The sequence below is a fragment of the Electrophorus electricus genome, chromosome 15 (genome assembly GCF_013358815.1).
Source record: "Electrophorus electricus isolate fEleEle1 chromosome 15, fEleEle1.pri, whole genome shotgun sequence".
Lineage (NCBI taxonomy): Eukaryota > Metazoa > Chordata > Actinopteri > Gymnotiformes > Gymnotidae > Electrophorus > Electrophorus electricus.
The window spans coordinates 12,336,334-12,355,762 of NC_049549.1; the positions used below are offsets into that span (position 1 = coordinate 12,336,334).

The following is a 19,429-nucleotide window of genomic DNA, read 5'->3' on the forward strand; positions in this document are numbered from 1 at the left end:
GTTTGTTAGGACTTGTATGGTAACACAGTGCCACCTATTGGCCTGGAGACTATTTTGTCTCCCGCCACTACATAATTGTAGGATTAAACAGTCGGAGCAAAATTCAGTGAAAAAATAGTAGATTTGTGCTGACAGAAAGAACAATTTTCCATGTTTTAGATGAGCAATTCTATGCAATGAATGATTCATAATGTAATGTAATGAAAATCAATCCAGTGAAACAAGTTTATTCCACTCTCCCTCACTCATTTCAAGTTGTACCACAACTACCCTCCATTTAAGAAACAACTATGAAGAGACTTCATAGTTTATATACCTTCATATGAATATATATATATATATATATATATATATATATATATATATATATATATATATATATATATATAAGCAGTCATTAAATTTTACTATATATATATATATATATATATATATATATATATATAGTGTGTGTGTGTGTGTGTATATATATAGTGTATGTGTGTGTATGTATGTGTGTGTGTGTGTGTATATATATATATATATATATATATATATATATATATATATATATATATATATATATATATATATATATATAGTAATTAAGCTGTCATTAAACTTTTTTTACTTAACAAATATATATTTAACTTTTGATGAAGCATACAGTAAAACCCCTGGGTATTTGTGAAAACAATAGCCTTTATTGTCTGATGCTGAGAACAAAAAAAGTGAGTTTTAACCTCTAACTAAGTAGCTGAGCAGCACTGTTTTCTTTATTTTTTAAATTCTTATCTTTTCATAAATACAATTTTTGTTTTATTCTTATTTCAGTTGATGTGTATCTAATATTTTGTCAAATGTGTTCCAATACTATCCCAGGATGTTTTCCAATCTATATTAATTTCATCATACAATTCTAAGGAACCATTTCCAAATTAAATATCAGTATATGAATATTTAAAAAATGCATTATGATTAAAAACACTTGTGACTGATATATTCAAACTGACATTGATTTGTTCCATCTAAAAATATAAAGAACTTTTTTTAGTTATCAATTTTCATTTATCATTTAAAAATGCTTTAAATACCATTGCATATAATAACCTAATTATATCTTTAAAAGCATTTGCTTTCATTCTTAAGAAATTTCACTTCTAGGATATATACATTTCACCAGTTGGATATTCTTATGCCTTAATGTATATTCACATAGATAGACTACAAAAGAACAATTTGATTTGCTATTAGGGAACCTAATATGTGTTTGAATGATGCATAATTCTGTATAAAATATGCATTGTTTGAATGCACCTCTGAGCTTAAAAGATGCTAAGGGGTCAGACCAAAGAATCAGTTTATGTTTTCAGTTTTACAGAGCACTGCCTCTGGGAGTTGATGCATAGTCCATAACCCTTAATAAAATCTGCATTATTTGAATATACCTATTAATATTAACCAGGAATGGATTTGGCATTTCTGAGGCACCAAGAAATGTTATGACTAATGTTATGACTTGGGGCTCTAATCAAATACATTTAAAAACATTTTTAAAGCAAAATCAGTATTTACCCACCCTGCACAATCTTTACATATCTTCTTACTGCAGTCAGAAGTGAACCACCTTGGTTTCTTTCCTTTCTTTTCTTTCTTTTATGGGTGCCACTGGGATACGAGTGTTTCATGGTTGCATTCAAGAGTTCTGATTAGCTATGTATCTAGCATGTATCACTTAATGTTATACAATGAAAGAATGAATGCAGTTAGTTGTTGTTTTTTTGTTTGTTTGTTTTCTGAGCTGACCACTTGTGGCCACCCAGGGCCCCCAATCTCTGGGGCCCCACACATTTGTGTTTGCTGCGAATTTCATGTAAGCTCATATTTGCCAGTTGACATTGCTTCCTGAAAAACATAAAGGTATGGGGTAGGCAAAAAACCTGTTGACTCATTTGAGACTAGATTAACCATGCCACCAGCCGTGGACACTGCCTTTGGGCTCTGGAGGCTTGACATTTAAGGATTAATTCTTCAGGGACCACAGCACATTGTCTGGCCTGGAGTGTGATACATGTCACCATTAAGTGGCACCATTAGGCCTGCTTAATACCTTAAGACCTCTGCAGCCACCAACAAGGCCCTTTTCAAAACAAGTTATGTATTTCTGTGGACTCTTATTAAAAATATTAACAGAGTTAAAAGTGCTGTGACATAACGGATTGTGTTAATGGAGCAATTTTTAACCAACAAACACCAAGTCCCGTTTGCACTAATTCACTAGATGAAAATGCATTAGGCATGAGTGAATTCCTCCCAACTGCCTTCTTACTAAGCACTCACAGATTAAATTAATCAATATTAGCAAAATTATTTACAGAATCCATGATGTAACTTCTAATAGTTTGAATGGCTTTCTCCAGCATTCCCTAGTCACAGCAAAGTGGGTGATTATTAAGGAATTATGTATTTTTCTCAACTGACAAATTGTGACAGATGGTGTTGTGATGGAAAAGAAAGTTTGCTGCCAGCTATGCTAAACTATGTTCTAAAAATATTTATTGAAGAGCCAATCTGAAGACAAATGACACATTATGATACCACAGTAGACACATATTCAACCTATTCAAGATCTAGATTCCTTTGATGTGATGTGAATTAATTTTGACTAACAACAAATGTTAAGGCAGCATGAGTTATTAAGTTATATGAGTTATTCCACCTAAGGAGTGATCATCCCATCTTTCCATTGCTTTAAAGGCCCTGCTCAGATGTTTTTTGAAATCTGTGAAAAATAAATATTTCTGCAAAGAATGTTATATATTCCAGTTACCTTCCAATCATTTCAACTAAAACGCCATTAAAAGGAATGTTTTGAATGTTCTTTTTTATCTGTCGCCTTTTACCATTGTGTTGTGTGAGCGTGGATCCAAACAGAATAACAGCCTCAATGAATAAATGTCACCAAAGTTACACAATATAGAGCAGGTTGGAAACAGGATTGCACTGGCCTTAGTTTTATGAACCTGAAGAAGAGAAAAGCGGTTAGAGTTCTAGATACATAGGATACATGTTAGGGTTCTCAATACATAGGGTGCTCGATACTGAGGATACATGGAGTTTACCTTTTATATGATCTTTGTATGGAACCTTAACAAGGCCTAAAAATGCCCAAACAGAGCTGATAATGACGCTCTGAGAGTTGGCCTCATTTTTTTTGTGACAAAATTATTTGACGTAAATCAGTCTCCTTACACTCACACCCACCTCCTGCACACTGCTTAAATTACTTTTTAGGCATGTACGTCTAATAAAACAGGGAATAAGAACAAATCTGACAAATAAATGTGTTAAAAGTGAAGAATACGTACAACTGTTTTTTTTTGATAACCAAAAATTTTCACTCTCAATTTTCTATTATAGAAAGTAATTGTAAAATGAACACTGCTATAAAACTTCGTAGTGTGACACTGATATATTTATTTACTTAAAGAGTCACATAAACATTTTATCCATATTTGTAGAATAAGGGTGTGACAAGATTATCCTACTTATCATTTGTTCTTGCGTTCTCAGAGTGCAATTACCCTAGTCCTTGTTACAGAAGCGCACTCCCGCGCTAGTACCGTGATTGGAAAACGGCATTCATATTGAGATTCAAGTAGTCCCTGGCCTTACCCCCTGATGCAAAAACTGGGCGGGGCTTGTTTTTCAAACCTAGTAGTGTGATACCAATGAAAATGGCGGCTATGGGGTGCGCCAAATCCGCCAGTGGATTAGGACAGAGGAATAAAACGAAGCCTGGCGCAGTTGCACCTCGGATTCACATACCTATGCGCGCTCTTACTTTAGAGGAAGCAAGATGTCCTGTTTGCTTGGAGATATTATTAGAACCCGTAACTATGCCATGTAGACATTCTGTTTGCCTTCATTGTTTCAAGCGGACGGTAGAGTTTACCAGTTTGTGCTGCCCCTTATGCCGGCTGCGAGTATCCAGCTGGGCCCGTAAACAGTCCCGTGAGAAGAGCCTGGTAAACATAGAACTATGGGAGATGGTTCGACAAAGTTACCCAGAAAGATGCAAGCGGAGAATAGCGCAAAGAGATGGAGAGGCGGTTGGGGAAGGTAACGTAATCTAAAGCTATAGAATGGTTAAATTAACTGCTGATGCGAAAATACACTCGCATATCATACACGTCGGTGTTAACATTTCGGTGATACATTTTAGTGTTAGGCAGGAGCATTGTCGTATTCCTCTGGCCTAATGTATACCTGTCAAACAACCCTTAAATATATATAAACGTTTCACAGTGTTACGGTACGTCATTTTCCCACGTCTTTATATAGCTGAAAGTGCACTTATGAAAGATGAGTTATCCTAACGTACTTGTATAACTGTCCTGAAAATGGTTGTTTACATAGCCCAAAAGTCGTCTCAGCAGCAGAAAACGAGGCGCTTGTGCGGAGGTGCTGTAGGAGTTTACTCTTGATATCTATATACTTTATGGAGGAGCCAATAGCTTGGCACCTCTCTTTTTGTAAGTTGTGTTTCAAAATAGTTTTTAGTTAGCTCTGTCACTCGTTTTTTTTTCCCCCGTGTAACGATAGCATAACTTCATTTTTTGGCCGGCCAAATAAATTCTTACATCATATTCATAGAGTCAGGTACATAAGTGGAAGACAAGGGAAGCAAAAAAAGGCAGAGTGCAATTTTAGGGACATGGTTTATGCTTTAAAATTCCACAGTTGGTTGTCTGTTGTTCTACATGTCATTTAGGTCACGCATGTGATCGATTATCTTGTATTTAAAATGTAGCTGTCATGTACCTGCAACAATGCAGTATAAGGCTCTAATGGGAAGGCCACAAGAAAAGGTTTTGAAGGAATTGTGATAATGTTGCCACTTAACATGAGGGAGCACAAAGTTTGAAGCACAGATGACTTTCAGTTGCGCGCACTCCACCCCCCCACCCCCACCCCCACACACACACACACACACACACACACACACAAACACAACCCTCACTAAATTGGTAGACCTTTTTTATTTGATTCAAAGACCTCCACTGCTGCAGTATACAATATAATAACTTGTGCTGCCCCTGAAAGTATTGACAGATGATAGATTTTTAAAATTAGTTTTAATGTCTTTATTTGTTGAATGCTTGGCTTTAGAGTTACAGGTGGAACAAAAATAACTTCTCAGAATTCCACTGGGTACAATCTTTCATTCAAGGAATGGTAATTCTCAACCATGAGCATAAAAACAGTTTTGCAGCGTCATGTCCTCAGGCTATTTAGTGAATTATTAGTCGGTAATTAAATATACTTGCACAAAAAAGTAACCATAAATCATTGCAGCTAACTAGACAGCTAGTAGCCTAGCTCTTGCTGATAGTTGTTTGATCCATTAGTTAATGGATGCCTATTCTCAAGTGTGACATTTTAATCTCCCATAAACATGTTTGACAACAGGGTTTAAATATAGCAGTTTGAAGTGAATCTGTATGTATTTGAACTGTAGTACCTATAAAGAGTTGACTGCTGACTGACTGACTGCTCATGGAGAACATGCAAGGACATGCAGAAACATATCACTTTCATTTGAGGGTGGAGCAGTAAAGTATTCCCATTTACATTGTAAGATATTTATGGCTTTTGTTCTTTGTCAGGTTCCAACAAGGAAATAAATTAATAGCATATTAGTTTTTAAATGCAATCTTAAAATTTGCTAGTCTTGAAGTCTATAGGAGGTCATTTTTGGTTTAGTAACAAGCATTTGACAATCACTCTAAAACCATTTAAATTGGTTTTGATGTTTAGCACTGAGATATTCCTTTAATGGCATTTCTGAAAATGTGCTATAACTAAGAAAGTCAACATCGTGCTGTTTATCTGTGAGTGAGTAACTAGAAGTAATATCTTGTAGTTTTCTTTCTATGCCTTTTCATGTGAATAACCCATTTTTCTAAGCAATTGTATACTGTATCTGTATTATACCCACCCTGTTTTGTTTTTCCTGTGGAAGTTTGGTTTGCTGGGTTTACTGTTTCCTGCAATATCTTTGGTATTTGCTTGAATCCTTTGCAGTCAGTAGTGACATTTTTTGGAAATTCTCTTGCACAGACATTTTCAATTCACCTCCACAATTACATAAAGCTGGAGAAATGCGGCATGAAAATGAGAAGCAAAAGAGTAAGGTCAGTTACCAAAGCAAAAAGGTAAGCCCTAAGTCCACATTCCCCAGTGTTCTTGGCACCTTAGCTGATGGTAATTAATATTATAGTCTGTATTCTTATATAGAGTGAAATGAAAAACATTAAAGAAGCATTAATGAGAAACCACACAAATACAATACAAGGTAGGGCAACCAGAAATCCTTAGGCACTGTAAAATATTTGTTAGTTGATAAATAATGTGGGCCTCTCATTTCTAGATGACTGATGATGAAACTGAGCAGAGAAAGAAAAAAACGGTGCACCATAAAAAGGAAGAATGTGAATTGCTGCACTTTCAAGACACTGTATGTTTTTCCTTTTCCTGCTTCTTAAAGTAAAGAGAGGGGTTTTTGATCTACAGAGGTAGTGTTGTTTGTCTGCATCATTTCTAAGAATGAAGTACATATTTATATGTATTCTGATTTATTTTTAAATGCTCCACAATGAAGTGCTGTCTGTAAAAGTTTTAAATTTGACCTCAAAACACTGTTCAAGCGCATAAACATGAATATATATCAGGCTAAATATTACGATTTTATTTTCACTGTATTGCTTAATGGCAACATTGGTGAGTGGTCATTCATAGGTTATGTCAGATTGAGGACTACACAGTTCCCAATAACAGATTCTTATTTTTCAGACTCTTGGCGTACTGTCAGACTCTGAGAATGAAGAACCTTGGAGAATGAGGACCAGGCATGTATCAGCATTTGTGCGTAAAACCAGGTTCTCTCCGGCATTCAACAGAGGGTACAGCACCTTTTTTAACTTCATAATCAGAATATGCATCAGTATCCTTCTTGTGTGTAGTGGTGTCTTGAATTTGATTTTGTATTTTTTTGCTTGTTTTCCACCTTTTTATATTCTTTGGACAGTTTACAAAACAGCATTGTGCAGAGAAGCCAAAGTTGTACAGACTCTGAGGAAGGTAGAGGAAAAGGTAGAGCTCAGTCACACCTTTCTGCGCCAGAGAAGGTATGACACAAGACCTGAACAAGTGTATTCAAATGAGATTTTTGCGGTCCCCAACCCCCCACCCCTTCACCCCCATTCACTTCTAATGTAACTGTGCCTACCTACTATATTCTTATTCGTGTAATAATAACAACTGCATTTCTGTTCACTATAGGCCATTATTGCTCATAGTTATAATGCTGGAATCCTCCTGTCCTCTGAGAACAGTTGCTCCTTCTCAGCACCTGTTCTCCCTTTTGATAAGAGACACCACTGGCGTTCCATCTTGGCTTCTCCTGCTACTTCCTTAGTGCCTCATGTTAAGCCAGAGCGGTCTATTAGCCCAGAGAGCAATGACAGCATCTCAGAAGAGCTGAACCACTTCAAACCCATTGTCTGCTCACCGTGCACCCCACCAAAGAGGCTGCCAGATGGCCGGCTATTGGAGCCCACTATTGTTAAGTCCACTCCCAGGAACCTAACCCAGAGCCTGCAGAAAACCACCAGCTATGAAGCCAGCCCCACGATCCTGCAGAAGTGGAAGCAAATCGAGATAGATCGTCAGTGTATCAAAGTGACGTCAAAAGGCACCATCACTAGTCCAGTGGTTGACTATCTCGCTGTCAAGCAGAGCTTTGGAGAAGAGAAAAATGGCAAACCATGTAACTCTGTTCCAGTGGAGAAAGGATCACAAGGTCAGCACTGCACTTGCAGTGCAAAGACAGATGTTTATGGAAAGCAGAGGGAAAAGTCTTTGCTGAGTAATAAGCGACGGTTGAGTTTTGATCATTGCAGGGAGTGCGATGTACAACCAACATTATACAGTTTTAATACTCATAAGTCATGTGGCGTTTGTGAAACACATTGTGCACACTCAGAACAGCATAACAACTTTAAATCACCCATGATTGATAAATATGCTGGAGAAAGTCATCATAATCACAGTATTGAAGAACTTCAAGACTCAAGGGATGAGCATACAGTCAGGAGTTATGTATTCAACAGACCTACCTCAAGAAGGGGCAAGAAGAGGAACCAGAAAACCAAACATTTGGAAGAGACTGGGAAGCTAAAAATATCCCGGACAGAAAGCTGTGATGCCTTTGAAACACAATGTAGAGAGAGTGATTTATATGCTGAAAAGATGTGTCAAGAGAGGAGGGACAGAGAGCTTGCAATAAAGCTGCAAAGACAATTTGATAAAGAAGGCCAGGTAGAAAGGCATAAGACTAGCTCTGATAAATATTTTCTACGTTCCTGGGTATCTGTAGATAGTACAGCAGTCCTCAAGCCACGCAGGTCAGAAAGATCTTCTAGAAGGATTAAACACTTTAATTAGAAGTCTGAAATGACGATTGTTTCGGAGGGGTGGAGGGAGATGGACAAACGCAAATCGAGCATGCAATTCTCGGTTATTCTATGGGGTAGAAAATATTGCTGGGACTATGACAACTATGCTTGATGTTTTTGATCCCCACAAAATGCATGGTAAAATGAGTTTCTCAGATAATTGTGCTAAAACAACAGTTTCATGTGATAAATTTAAGGCATAGATCCTTGCTGTTAATGATTTTCATTTTGCTTCATGTTACATTTGTATAAAGTCTTGTCACTGGTTAAATATCCATCAAAAAGAAACTCCCCTGGGACTGTTATGATTTATTGGAGTCTAGAAGAAAGTAAAATAGCCTACCTTTATGCAATGTATTATTGCTATAAAGTTAATGTCTTATTTTGTAAAAATTCAAAAAGGCACCAATATGTAAATGCTGAATATCAGTTGTAATTTTAACTGCAAATGCATTTTTATTTCTTTATGTATTAACAAACCATTTAAGTGCTCAATATAATGATGTCAATGGAATGGACTTGAATGTCTGGCCAAGAGACACGTGCAGTGCTCATATCCAAATATATACATTTGGGCAGCACTATAAAAGCTTTACCTGCATTACCCAACTCACCTCATTAATTATCTCAGTAAAAATGTACTGTTATGTTGCTTTGAGAGATTTTTTTTTTTATTTTCAATGAATTGATATTGGGAGCTTCCTTCATGTTGTGCATTATGTTTGCACATATGTGAAGTACTTCTTTTTATTACATTTTATTCCCTCTATTTGAATATTATTCAGTACATATGAGTGTGCATACTATGAAAAGTTTTTATTGTATCCAACAAGGCCTACACCTTTAATGTTTAAAGAGAAGTTAAACACTTGCACTATATGTATGAATAGTCATATACATCGCTTATGATTCATCATTACTGTAAAGTTTAAAAAAGTCTATAATGAAGTTTCATAGATGTGCCAAAATCTTTCCCATTTATTCAGACCACATATTTTTTTCTATAGACCTTGTCTACATAGAAGGTCCAACTGGACATTTTCTTCAGTACTGTACATTGGGTTTTAAATACTGTTAAGGACTTTTAAGGAGATGAAACCCTGCTTTTATTGCAAAGGTGCGTGTTGGAAGTGGATTAGCCTAAATTGCCCCGACTTGTCTTCACTTCTTCATAGTATTTGGCATGTATAGCATGTATATTGGAGTGTTCAGAGCAAGTTGTGTATGATCTGAAAATTTTGTGAATAATGGGACCAAATCCACAAATTGTTTATTTTTCTAAAAAATATTTTAATTGTATAGCCTTTGAGCCACAGTGTTCTCTCAGTTCGTCTGGACACAATTATACGACCTACAAGCAAAAAAGAAACGTAGCATATCAAATATAGTTTATTACATAGTTTATTATTTTCCATTTTATTTTATTTTTTTTATATGTTCAGGAAGACATTAAGTACTATTTCAGTAAATTAAGCATATAAAATTGATACTTGTCTGGTGTTTATAAGATTTAGATAATCAAATTAATATGGCTGGTTTATGACTAACGGTAGTTCAAGGCTATTAGCAATCCAGTTTGGTGTTTTTTTTTTGTTTTTTTTTTTAATTTATCATTTATATATATATATATATATATATATATATATATATATATATATATATATATATATAAATAAATTTTTCACATTGATATTCTCATTTATCCTCTATACTGTTTTGTTAATTTTTTGATCAGAGAAAGATTCTTGAAGAAAATCGAGACATGTTGACCATTTATTCATTTAATCAGAGTGAATAAAAGATAAAACATATTTTTACTGGTCAGCACGCTCCTTCTTTTTCACTATTGAATGTGCACAAGAAGGGAGGCAGATGAACATAATATTTGACATGGAACTCATGAACATGAGGATATTAAGTTTATAAAATTGGTTTTGCACCTACACAAGAAAGATGTATTCTGCAAATTGCATTGTGACTTTGAAATATTTTGTTTGCATATTATCTAATAATCTCTTTTGGAATAACCAGTTCTTCCCTATGGGCTCTGTTAAGTTCTTCTTTAGAATGATATCACTTGATTAGTAACAAGTTAACCTGTGAAAGTGGTGTGTACTTTTGTCAGTTTTCTTTGTATTATAATGATTTTTATTATGATAGCTGCTGTACTTCCACTCACATCTTTTTTGTGCTTTTGTTTTGTTAAATGGCAACAAAGGAATCCAAAATGCAAGACTACCAATAAAATTTGCCCTCTAAAATTGTCGGCAAAGTAGTACAGCTTGCCTAAGGAGAAATGGGTGCAAATTCAAATCTCCTAGTATGTTTAGGACCTCAAGGTGCTAGAGCTGGATTATAAACACAGTATTAAAACATATTTTTAGAGTACATGTTTCTGCATCAACTTCAGCACCTAATTAGTTTACTGCCTATCCTACACATATGTGTACATTATGATCATCAGTCACCTAATGGTGCCAGCCAGCCAGTGCCTGTGCCTCCAATCTCCTGTTGTTTCTTGACATTGGCAGGGGTGCCTGGGATGCTGGATGCCACAGTGTGCCTAATTTATATATTTATACAGATTATGACTTTATGGTTCATTTTTGAAGCTCACAATCTGTAAAGGAAAGTGAAAGTCAGAGCTAACCCTCAGAATTAACATTTTATTTTCATAGCTGTAATCTCAATAATATGATTTATTTTATTTTATTATTACCTCATCCACATCCTTTTATGCATACTTTCTAAAAGGTAAATGCCAATATGAAAGTCTTTTGTTAGGCACATGCAACATTGGATTAGAGAAGTTAGAATTTTTATTCTTCAGAATAAATACTTGGCTTGACTAAGCAAAGGATCTCCAAATTTATATTGTTTTTGCCTTTACCCTGGCTTTTGACAAATGAACATGGCCAGTGAGTAGGCTTACATGTTTGTGACAGGACATAAAGTAATTTGTTATCTTAAAGAAAAGAATGGCTCAATCATAGTCAAAACACTAGGCAGTCCAAAGGCTTTCATTTTTTGTTGGAAAAACAAAAGGTTTATTATTATAGTTTTGTCATGTCTATACTGGCGCACAGCCCAGTTAAAGTGGGATATTTTACATTAAATAGGCATTATGTCTAGACTACCTTTTTGAGTCATTTTGTTGATGCCATCTGTAGTTACCTTATCACTACTGATGAATGAGGCAATTCCCTTTTTGTTGTTAATTTTTTATTTACCATTTTTAAACTTATTACACAAATAAAGACATACACTAAGAAAAAAAATGAATGAGATAATTCCTGTGTGTGCAGTGATGGATTTTATTCTGATTCCACTGTCAGTCATAGAAGAGGTAAGACACTGAATCATATGCATTTATCACTTTAAATGTTATTTAAATCTTCTAGCTATATTTCTATCTATTATATTTTGATTTTGTAGAAGCTTACAGTTGGCTAATCTGCAAAAATAAAAACACTGCTGGCTGTTTATTTACCAATTTCTACCAACTTCCAACAAGTTTTAAAAAAAAAAAAGTCTCTATCCTCTTTTATGTATCAACATTTTCAGTCTATTTCCAATTCATCTTATTGTATTTGCATAGAGCCTGTTCTGTTTTTTGTTTGTTTGGTTGGTTGGTTTTGTTTGGGTTTTTTTTTTTTTTTGGGGGGGGGGGGGTGTGTTTTGTTTTTTGGGAGTAGGAAGATATTCCTGGCAAAGAATTAAAGACAGCTTACTTGTGAAACATTTACCTGACAATTTATCCAAAGTGACTTATGACTGAACACAGCTTCAGCAACTGAGGGTTAAGGTCCTTGCTCAGGGGTCCAATAGTTGCAGTGGTGTGGGTTGAACTAGCAAACTTCTGAGTGCTTATCTAGTACCTTAACCACTAAGCTACCCTGTCCCCACATTCATTCAGATTCTAAGTGTTGACCTAAATATATGTCATTTGCTCTCTACTCTGTCACTACCTTCTTAAAAAGGACTGTTGAATGTATGGCAGGTAATGCTATTTTTTTAAATTCATCAGTGTAAATATTTGTCATATTTATTTATTGTCAAATTGGTAACCAGAATTGTTGTAAATACTATGATTAGGTGGAAGCATTATCTTGGTCTGATGTATATTACTTTATATGCAGATTTTACTTTATCTGAAACAGCTTTGCACCTCTCCTACACATCCCCTACTCCATTCAAAAAGAATAAGGCTGTGTATGAAATTGTGTACATTTATACTATACCTACTATACCCTTTTTTAGTATGACTGTATAGTATGTTCACACAAAAAAGCCATAATGTAATTAAAAGAAGTGAGCAGTGGATGTTAAATATAATAGTGGAATAGCTGAGTGACTGAAGACTGCTTAGTATATGACTGACATTGTTTCACTTCTTGGTCTTATAAACTTATAATACTTAATTAGGCTTCATTGAATAATTCATTATACATACTGTTAGATGTTCAGTTTTGTACTAAGACAAATTTCAAACAAATGTAAAACAGCATTTTAAAATGTTTATAAATGGCATCTTATTGTGATCTATGCCAAAAGCTCCCTCTGCCTTACGTATGATTCTTCTGCTTATTCTGACATGGCTTATTTTATTTTTTGTTTTCTTGCTTGCTTGCTATGGCACACAAATAACCCAGCATTAAGTGCAGTAGGATGTGGAGCTGTTAAGAACCTTACCATACCAATATAAATACCGTTATAAACTCGTGTATTTCTAACTTTTCACTCACCCGAAATCATCCATACGTATCTAACGCTAGCTAGTATCCTTAAAATGTTCCAGTCGCAAGCGTATACATAGCGCGTAAACATAAAAAGTGCTGAAAGGTGCATTTCCTCTCGTCATATACATCAAATATTTCTGAGCAGGTCATTTTGGAAATAAGAGAAATTTACGTTTCTCAAAATCCACCAATATCTTAGACGGCGCTTAATGTCAGAGTCGGGTCCTTCGATTGGATGCGTATTAAATGGTTCTATCCAATCACAGTAAGCCAGGTCACAGCAAATGACCAGGAAGGAACGATGGCTGCAAAGAATGGGAAGAACAGTCTACTGGAAAAAGTAATATTGAATTATTATATTTTCCAAGGTTGTCCAAAAGACGTCTATGTCAGCATTGTGTTTACAAAACAGCGAAAATATAGTTCCTTCCGATAAAACTTGTATCTAGAACCTCGTTTGGTCGTTATGGCAGCAGACTCGTTACAACTAGCTACTTAGCTAGCTAAGCTAGCTGTTAGCTGGTTTCTTAAAACGGAAACTTGAAATCGTGGCGCTATATTCGTTGGTGAAAACAAGTTAATTGTGTGTGTGTGTGTGTGTGTGTGTGTGTGTGTGTGTATGTATATATATATATATGTATATATATATATATATATATATATATATATATATATATATATATGTATATGTATGTATGTATATGTATGTATGTGTGTGTATATATATATATATATATATATATATATATATATATATATATATATATATATATATATATAGTGTGTGTGTGTGTACATATATATGCGCGCATGTATAGCTATAGCCATTTGGCTACCCGCATATATGTGCACATACTACACGGAAGTTTAACGTTAGTTTACAATTTCACTGTTAAACCCATATAATATACCGTTATCAGCGCCAAGTAGAGTACTAGTTAAGTTACCGCCTGAATAGACAAGCTGGCTAGCTAGGTAGTTTGGTTGCATATCCTATATGGTAGCTATTTGTTTAGTTACGTATCAATGAATATTCACGGTCCTCTCTATAGCTCTAGTTCAGCTGTAGGGTGTCCGATTTGTTAACGAATATCGTGTTCAAAAAGAATACTGTTTTAAGCAGTTTTAGTTCACTAAATAAGACATGACATATCTGCATGAAGACTTATTTTATCAACAGTAAAGGTATGAAAAGGCTTCTGTTTGCACTGCAAGCATGTGGCATAGCTAATGAATGTAGTAAGATATCTTGAAGTTTATGAATATGTAATTTATTTTTGAGAAAGTAATGTTCAGATAGTCGCAAAAGAACCTTAAAAATACTTCCTGCAAATTAAAGGAAGCATGGTAAAGGATATGGAATTTGATGTAATGTAAAATTTAGTTTTTAAATGAGCCATTTCTTATTCCATGTTTTTCCGAATTGGAAATAATTAGAAAGAAATGGGTTTGGTTCTCTAAAAATGACACCCCATAGGATGATTGGATTATTTTTAGAGTCTGCTGTAAGTCAACTGCACCTTTTTCCTTAACATCCAAAAAGCAGTGTTTCTATGTGTTATTCAACATTATTTGTTGCTGCATAGCACTACTTTAATGGAAAAAGAAGAATCTGTCAACCATGTGCAAAATAACATTCATCCTTGTGCATGCCTGTATGGTTGCCTTATGAAGCTAGGTACTGATTTTCAAAAGGAAATGGGGAGAAGGATGTCTGTGTTGATAATTGTGTGAACAACTTCATGTTTTTAGTGGAGGATTGATGAAAAACCTGTGAAGATTGACAAATGGGATGGTGCAGCTGTGAAGAATTCTCTTGATGATGCAGCCAAGAAGGTAATCTTAAGTGAAAGGGTAATAATATGCGGTTAATTTTGAGATGAACACAGTTTTGCTTTATTTACTCACATTTTTCCCTCATGACAGGTACTCATTGAGAAGTATGGCTATATTGAGAACTTCAACCTTGTGGATGGACGTCTCTTCATTTGTACAGTCTCCTGCCTTTTTGCCATTGTAGCTTTAATTTGGGACTACCTACACCCTTTTCCAGAGTCCAAACCAGTCCTGGCATGTTGTGTTGTTTCATATCCTTTACAGCGTAAGAGAAAGCTGTCTTGCCAAAATATTGTTGTTTAAGTTGAAGGCTCAAATGCTCAAACTAGTTGCATAAAACACAAAGAGGCATCTGATAGTAAATGTTTCAATTTTAAGCCTAAAAGTAAAATTCTTTCATACATTACATTATGCATTTACTTTACTCTTAGTAAGAAATTTGGCTAAAGGGGGTTGCAAGCATGGAATTTTACAGCATACTTTTAAACAATTGAAACACAATGAACTCTGCAACCTTCTAAATCTGAAATTCTGGTTTATTCCCTTGATGAAAACCCCCTTGATTTTTTTTCTAGATTAAAAATTTATTTTATTCAGAAGTTCCATTGTTTCCTTAATAAAATCACACATATTTCATTATGATGGGTATCCTAACCTTGTATACCTCCTACAAAGAGAAAAACATCTTTCTTGTGGCTGTTCAAAAAGATCCAGCTGGCATGGACCCAGACCACATCTGGCAGCTTTCGTCCAGTCTTAAAAGGTGGGGCTTCTCAATTTTACATTTCAGTAAATGTATGCACACACACTTTCTGTTCATCTGCAAATTTCTACTAAATTACTGAAATGTCTTCTGTAGGTTTGATGACCAGTACACACTGAAAGTCTCCTTTACAGATGGGAAAACCAAGCGGTTCAGGGAGATGGAGTTCACAAAGTCAGTGGGGGCATTCTTTGATGAAAATGGCACATTGGTGATGGACCAGTATGAAAAGTGTGTCTCTCAACTTCATGATACACTGGCAGTAGCGAAGAAAACTAAGTAGTGTGAAAACTGGGCATACCTGCAAGGTTGTGACCTCAACACATACTCATGAGGCTGTAGTGGATTCAAAAAGCAGGTTACTCATGCATGTGTTTTAGAGGTTAGCCTTCTGTTATGAAGTCTGTTGTGTTCTTGTTTATACATAGGTCCAATTTCATGTTTGTTTGTTTTTTTTTCCCCCCACTGGTCATCCTTTTTATATAATATAAAATTCAGTTTCAGTAAATCTCAAATTGACATGCTTTGTGAAGGTAAAATGAGACTGTTTCAAAAATATTCCTTGCAGAGGTTTAAGAGAGTATGTTGAATACTGTACATAAACATTGTGCATGAAGTTTTTTTTTTAACTTCAGTTGTGTTACACCTTTAGCTACACTGAATAGTATTTTTTCCTTATGGATTTTCTGAATACAAGGTCTCCCTTATTTTTTGGTTTTAATTTTTGCCTCAATTTTTTGTTGTGAGCCTTACTAAATTTGATTGTGCAGACTGGGAGTTGCTTTTTTTTCAAATTTCTCAGTGTGTTATAAATTGTGCCATTTCTTTGCCTTTTAAAGGACAAAGGAAGGAAAAAAACTATACAAATAATGTGTTGTTTTCCTGGACTCTTAGTCCTACATGCTGTTTAAAACACCACCACCACCACAAAAAAATCTAATTTTATTTTATTGTCCAGATTAAGGTTTTTCTTTGTAATAAAACCAACTGTGTGTTTGAAAGCTTACATTGAAGTATAAGGTATGGGGACATTTGACAAGGCTAACTAATTGCAAGCATTTCTTTTATATGTGCCTGTTCTTCACACATGCAAAAGATTTAAGTAAAGTTTTTGCATCTGTTTGTTGTTCTTTATTTATGCCTTATATTCTTATGTTTACGTTGTGTTATATGTGTTTTCTAGCAGATCTCTATGAACTGCACAATAATTGAAACTAGGTGAAATCTGTCTGTAGGGTCAATAAGAACACAAACAAATATTCTACACTGAATGAATGTTGGGTCAACAAACCCAGACTTACGATCGGACAGGTTTTGCTTGTGTTACGTTGGTCAGATACTGTGAAGACCAATACAAGTGATTACTCACAAGGTCATGCTATGGTTATAGAATTGGCATCTGTTTACATGCATACCCTTAAACTAGTAAACCTCTTGATTTCATCCCAAATGTCTGTAGCATCAGTACATTTATATTTAGCTGACACTTTGACACAAAGCAACTTACAGTTGTAACTGAATACAGCTTGAAAAATTGTGGGTTAAGGGACTTGCTCAGGGACCCAACAGTGGCAACGGAGTGGTGGTGCTTGAATGGGCAACCTTCTCGTCACTGGGCAAGTACATTAACTTCTGAACTACCTCTGCTACCCCTGAAGCCCAGAACAGATTTAGTGCTTCAGTACTTGTAAGTTCAGATAATCTTTAATGTAGTGTCATGTTTCATGTCTGCTTCTGCTTTGTTTGCAATGTTATAAGACTTTGTGTACAAGTAATTGTCATTTTATGAGTTAGCTTGCAGCTTTTATTATAGTCAGCTAAATATATATTGATAGATAGGAATAAATAGGCATTTGCAGACTACAGTGTTACATTAAATTATCTTTTAAATTAAAATGTTTTTTGATTTTTTTAATCACTTTTTAAAAAAATTATAAATAAGGCTATTATTACACTTAAATATGTATAATCATACTTCTACATGAATAATGTTATGAGTTTTTCCTATATTTGGCCTTAGGAAGATCCCCCTTCAGTTTCCAGCTGTAGTCTGCCAACAAAGTAAAATGTCTTACCTTGGTACCACTGACATATAAGTATACTGGAACAAAAAAAAATAGAGAATTGATAGATGTTCTGAAAACATATTTGGATTAATCTTGCAAAAATATGTAAATTTTTTTACAGGAAGCAAAATCACTGTTTATCAGTGTTATATATCAGTGTTATATTTTAATTTCACATGCTTTATTACAATATTAGGAATTTCAGCATTTCAGTTACATTAATTGTTTGTTAGTACACGATCAATTTTAATCTGTTCGATCTACAATGGTTGCACAGCAAAATGTCTTGTGGATCCATGAGATTTTTTCTTTTTTTAATTAGCCTGAATGCTTTCAATGCAGGGCACGAGCTAAGATAACCTGCCTGCTGTAATCCTAATGTAGTCAAATCTGAATGTTTATTCCCATTAAAAATGTAATGACAAAAATGTGACATCTTTCCAAAAATTTGTTTTGTACTTTGGTAGCTATTATTTGCAGTTTTCTGTTTATACAGAAGACTGAACCAAAGTTACTGTTCACAGCATGACTCCCCACTGGCATATGTGTAAGATGACAAAATAAGGTACATTTTCATTACAACATGAATTAACATGTCATCATAAAGCAGCTCACCATTTCTTTTTCCACATATAAAGAGATTAGGAGAACTTGCTTTCAGGAACTGATTTGCTTATTAGAGGTAAAAAAATTGCAAAGAACAGCATCTGGAAAAGAGTAGACATTAAGCACAGTACAGCTGTCTTTGATATGTTTCACTCATTTCTAACTTGTTTAGCATCAGAAATGTATGATTAGTGGCAAATGCTTTCAAAAGAAGCTGCACTGATTAGTGTACTTTTTGTTTACAGCACTAATATAAAATTTATGTTGAATATATACCTGTATCTGTGAAAAGTAGGTAATAACATGGTTGTGAAAGTGAAATACTTCTGAAAATACCCTGGCAGGTGGCCTTTCATGCCAACTGCTTTACAATGACCTATGAGTTGCAAGTGTGGCACGAACTTGTCCTGTGATAACTTCACAGTGCCAGAGCTGAACAGCAGGAGAGTGAGGATAAGCAGTGCCTTCCTCATGCTCTTAGTCAAGCTGTGCCTAGTGTTATCTCGGGCATCGTAGCTGCCATATCTGGGTGTTCATTTATACAATATTAAAACACAGATGGACGGTGGGCTGCATAGGAGGAGACCTAAGAAAAATTGACATCCTACTGCTCAAAAGAACGCCTACTTTATTTCTTTCTTCATCCATAGAAAAGTTGGAAAAGAGGTTAGCTTTATAGGTCATGATGTTTCAGTGTATAAAGAAAACACTGGTGTATAGGGAGGACAGGAACGTGAATGCAGTGTTTTAGCAGCCCAACAATCTGTTGTTGTGTTTTTGTTTTCTTCTCTAGAGGTCATGCACCGTAAAGCTGATTAGATGCATTATTTTTGTTTATTTTGAGATTATGATTATCCCTTCTTGTCCTCCATTCACACTTCATCAATAACTGCAAGATTTCACTTCTCTCAGTATTCATAT

At 35.0% G+C, this 19,429-nt stretch overlaps 2 protein-coding genes across 2 annotated transcripts; both read left to right on the top strand.

The window, feature by feature from the left end:
- The first annotated feature begins 3,710 nt into the window (after window positions 1-3,710).
- rnf169 (ring finger protein 169) lies at window positions 3,711-10,074 on the top strand. The gene is made up of 6 exons (XM_027005828.2): window positions 3,711-4,101; window positions 6,103-6,176; window positions 6,413-6,499; window positions 6,835-6,944; window positions 7,070-7,169; window positions 7,324-10,074. Exons 1-6 carry the CDS (start codon window positions 3,711-3,713, stop codon window positions 8,485-8,487), a joined length of 1,926 nt encoding a protein of 641 aa, XP_026861629.2. The 3' UTR covers window positions 8,488-10,074.
- A 3,428-nt stretch (window positions 10,075-13,502) lies between these two features.
- On the top strand, window positions 13,503-16,970 carry spcs2 (signal peptidase complex subunit 2). The gene is made up of 5 exons (XM_027005883.2): window positions 13,503-13,577; window positions 14,990-15,073; window positions 15,164-15,324; window positions 15,702-15,836; window positions 15,933-16,970. Exons 1-5 carry the CDS (start codon window positions 13,539-13,541, stop codon window positions 16,117-16,119), a joined length of 606 nt encoding a protein of 201 aa, XP_026861684.1. The 5' UTR covers window positions 13,503-13,538; the 3' UTR covers window positions 16,120-16,970.
- Window positions 16,971-19,429: the final 2,459 nt, after the last annotated feature.

Excerpts from the sequence above, each read along its gene's own strand:
- rnf169 (XM_027005828.2), top strand. The coding sequence starts at position 3,711 with ATGAAAATGGCGGCTATGGGGTGCGCCAAATCCGCCAGTGGATTAGGA. Across the intron at positions 4,102-6,102 it reads TGGAGAGGCGGTTGGGGAAG|ACATTTTCAATTCACCTCCA; the intron begins GTAACGTAATCT and ends TCTCTTGCACAG. Across the intron at positions 6,500-6,834 it reads TGCTGCACTTTCAAGACACT|ACTCTTGGCGTACTGTCAGA; the intron begins GTATGTTTTTCC and ends CTTATTTTTCAG.
- spcs2 (XM_027005883.2), top strand. The coding sequence starts at position 13,539 with ATGGCTGCAAAGAATGGGAAGAACAGTCTACTGGAAAAA. Across the intron at positions 15,074-15,163 it reads TTGATGATGCAGCCAAGAAG|GTACTCATTGAGAAGTATGG; the intron begins GTAATCTTAAGT and ends CCCTCATGACAG. Across the intron at positions 15,837-15,932 it reads CTTTCGTCCAGTCTTAAAAG|GTTTGATGACCAGTACACAC; the intron begins GTGGGGCTTCTC and ends TGTCTTCTGTAG.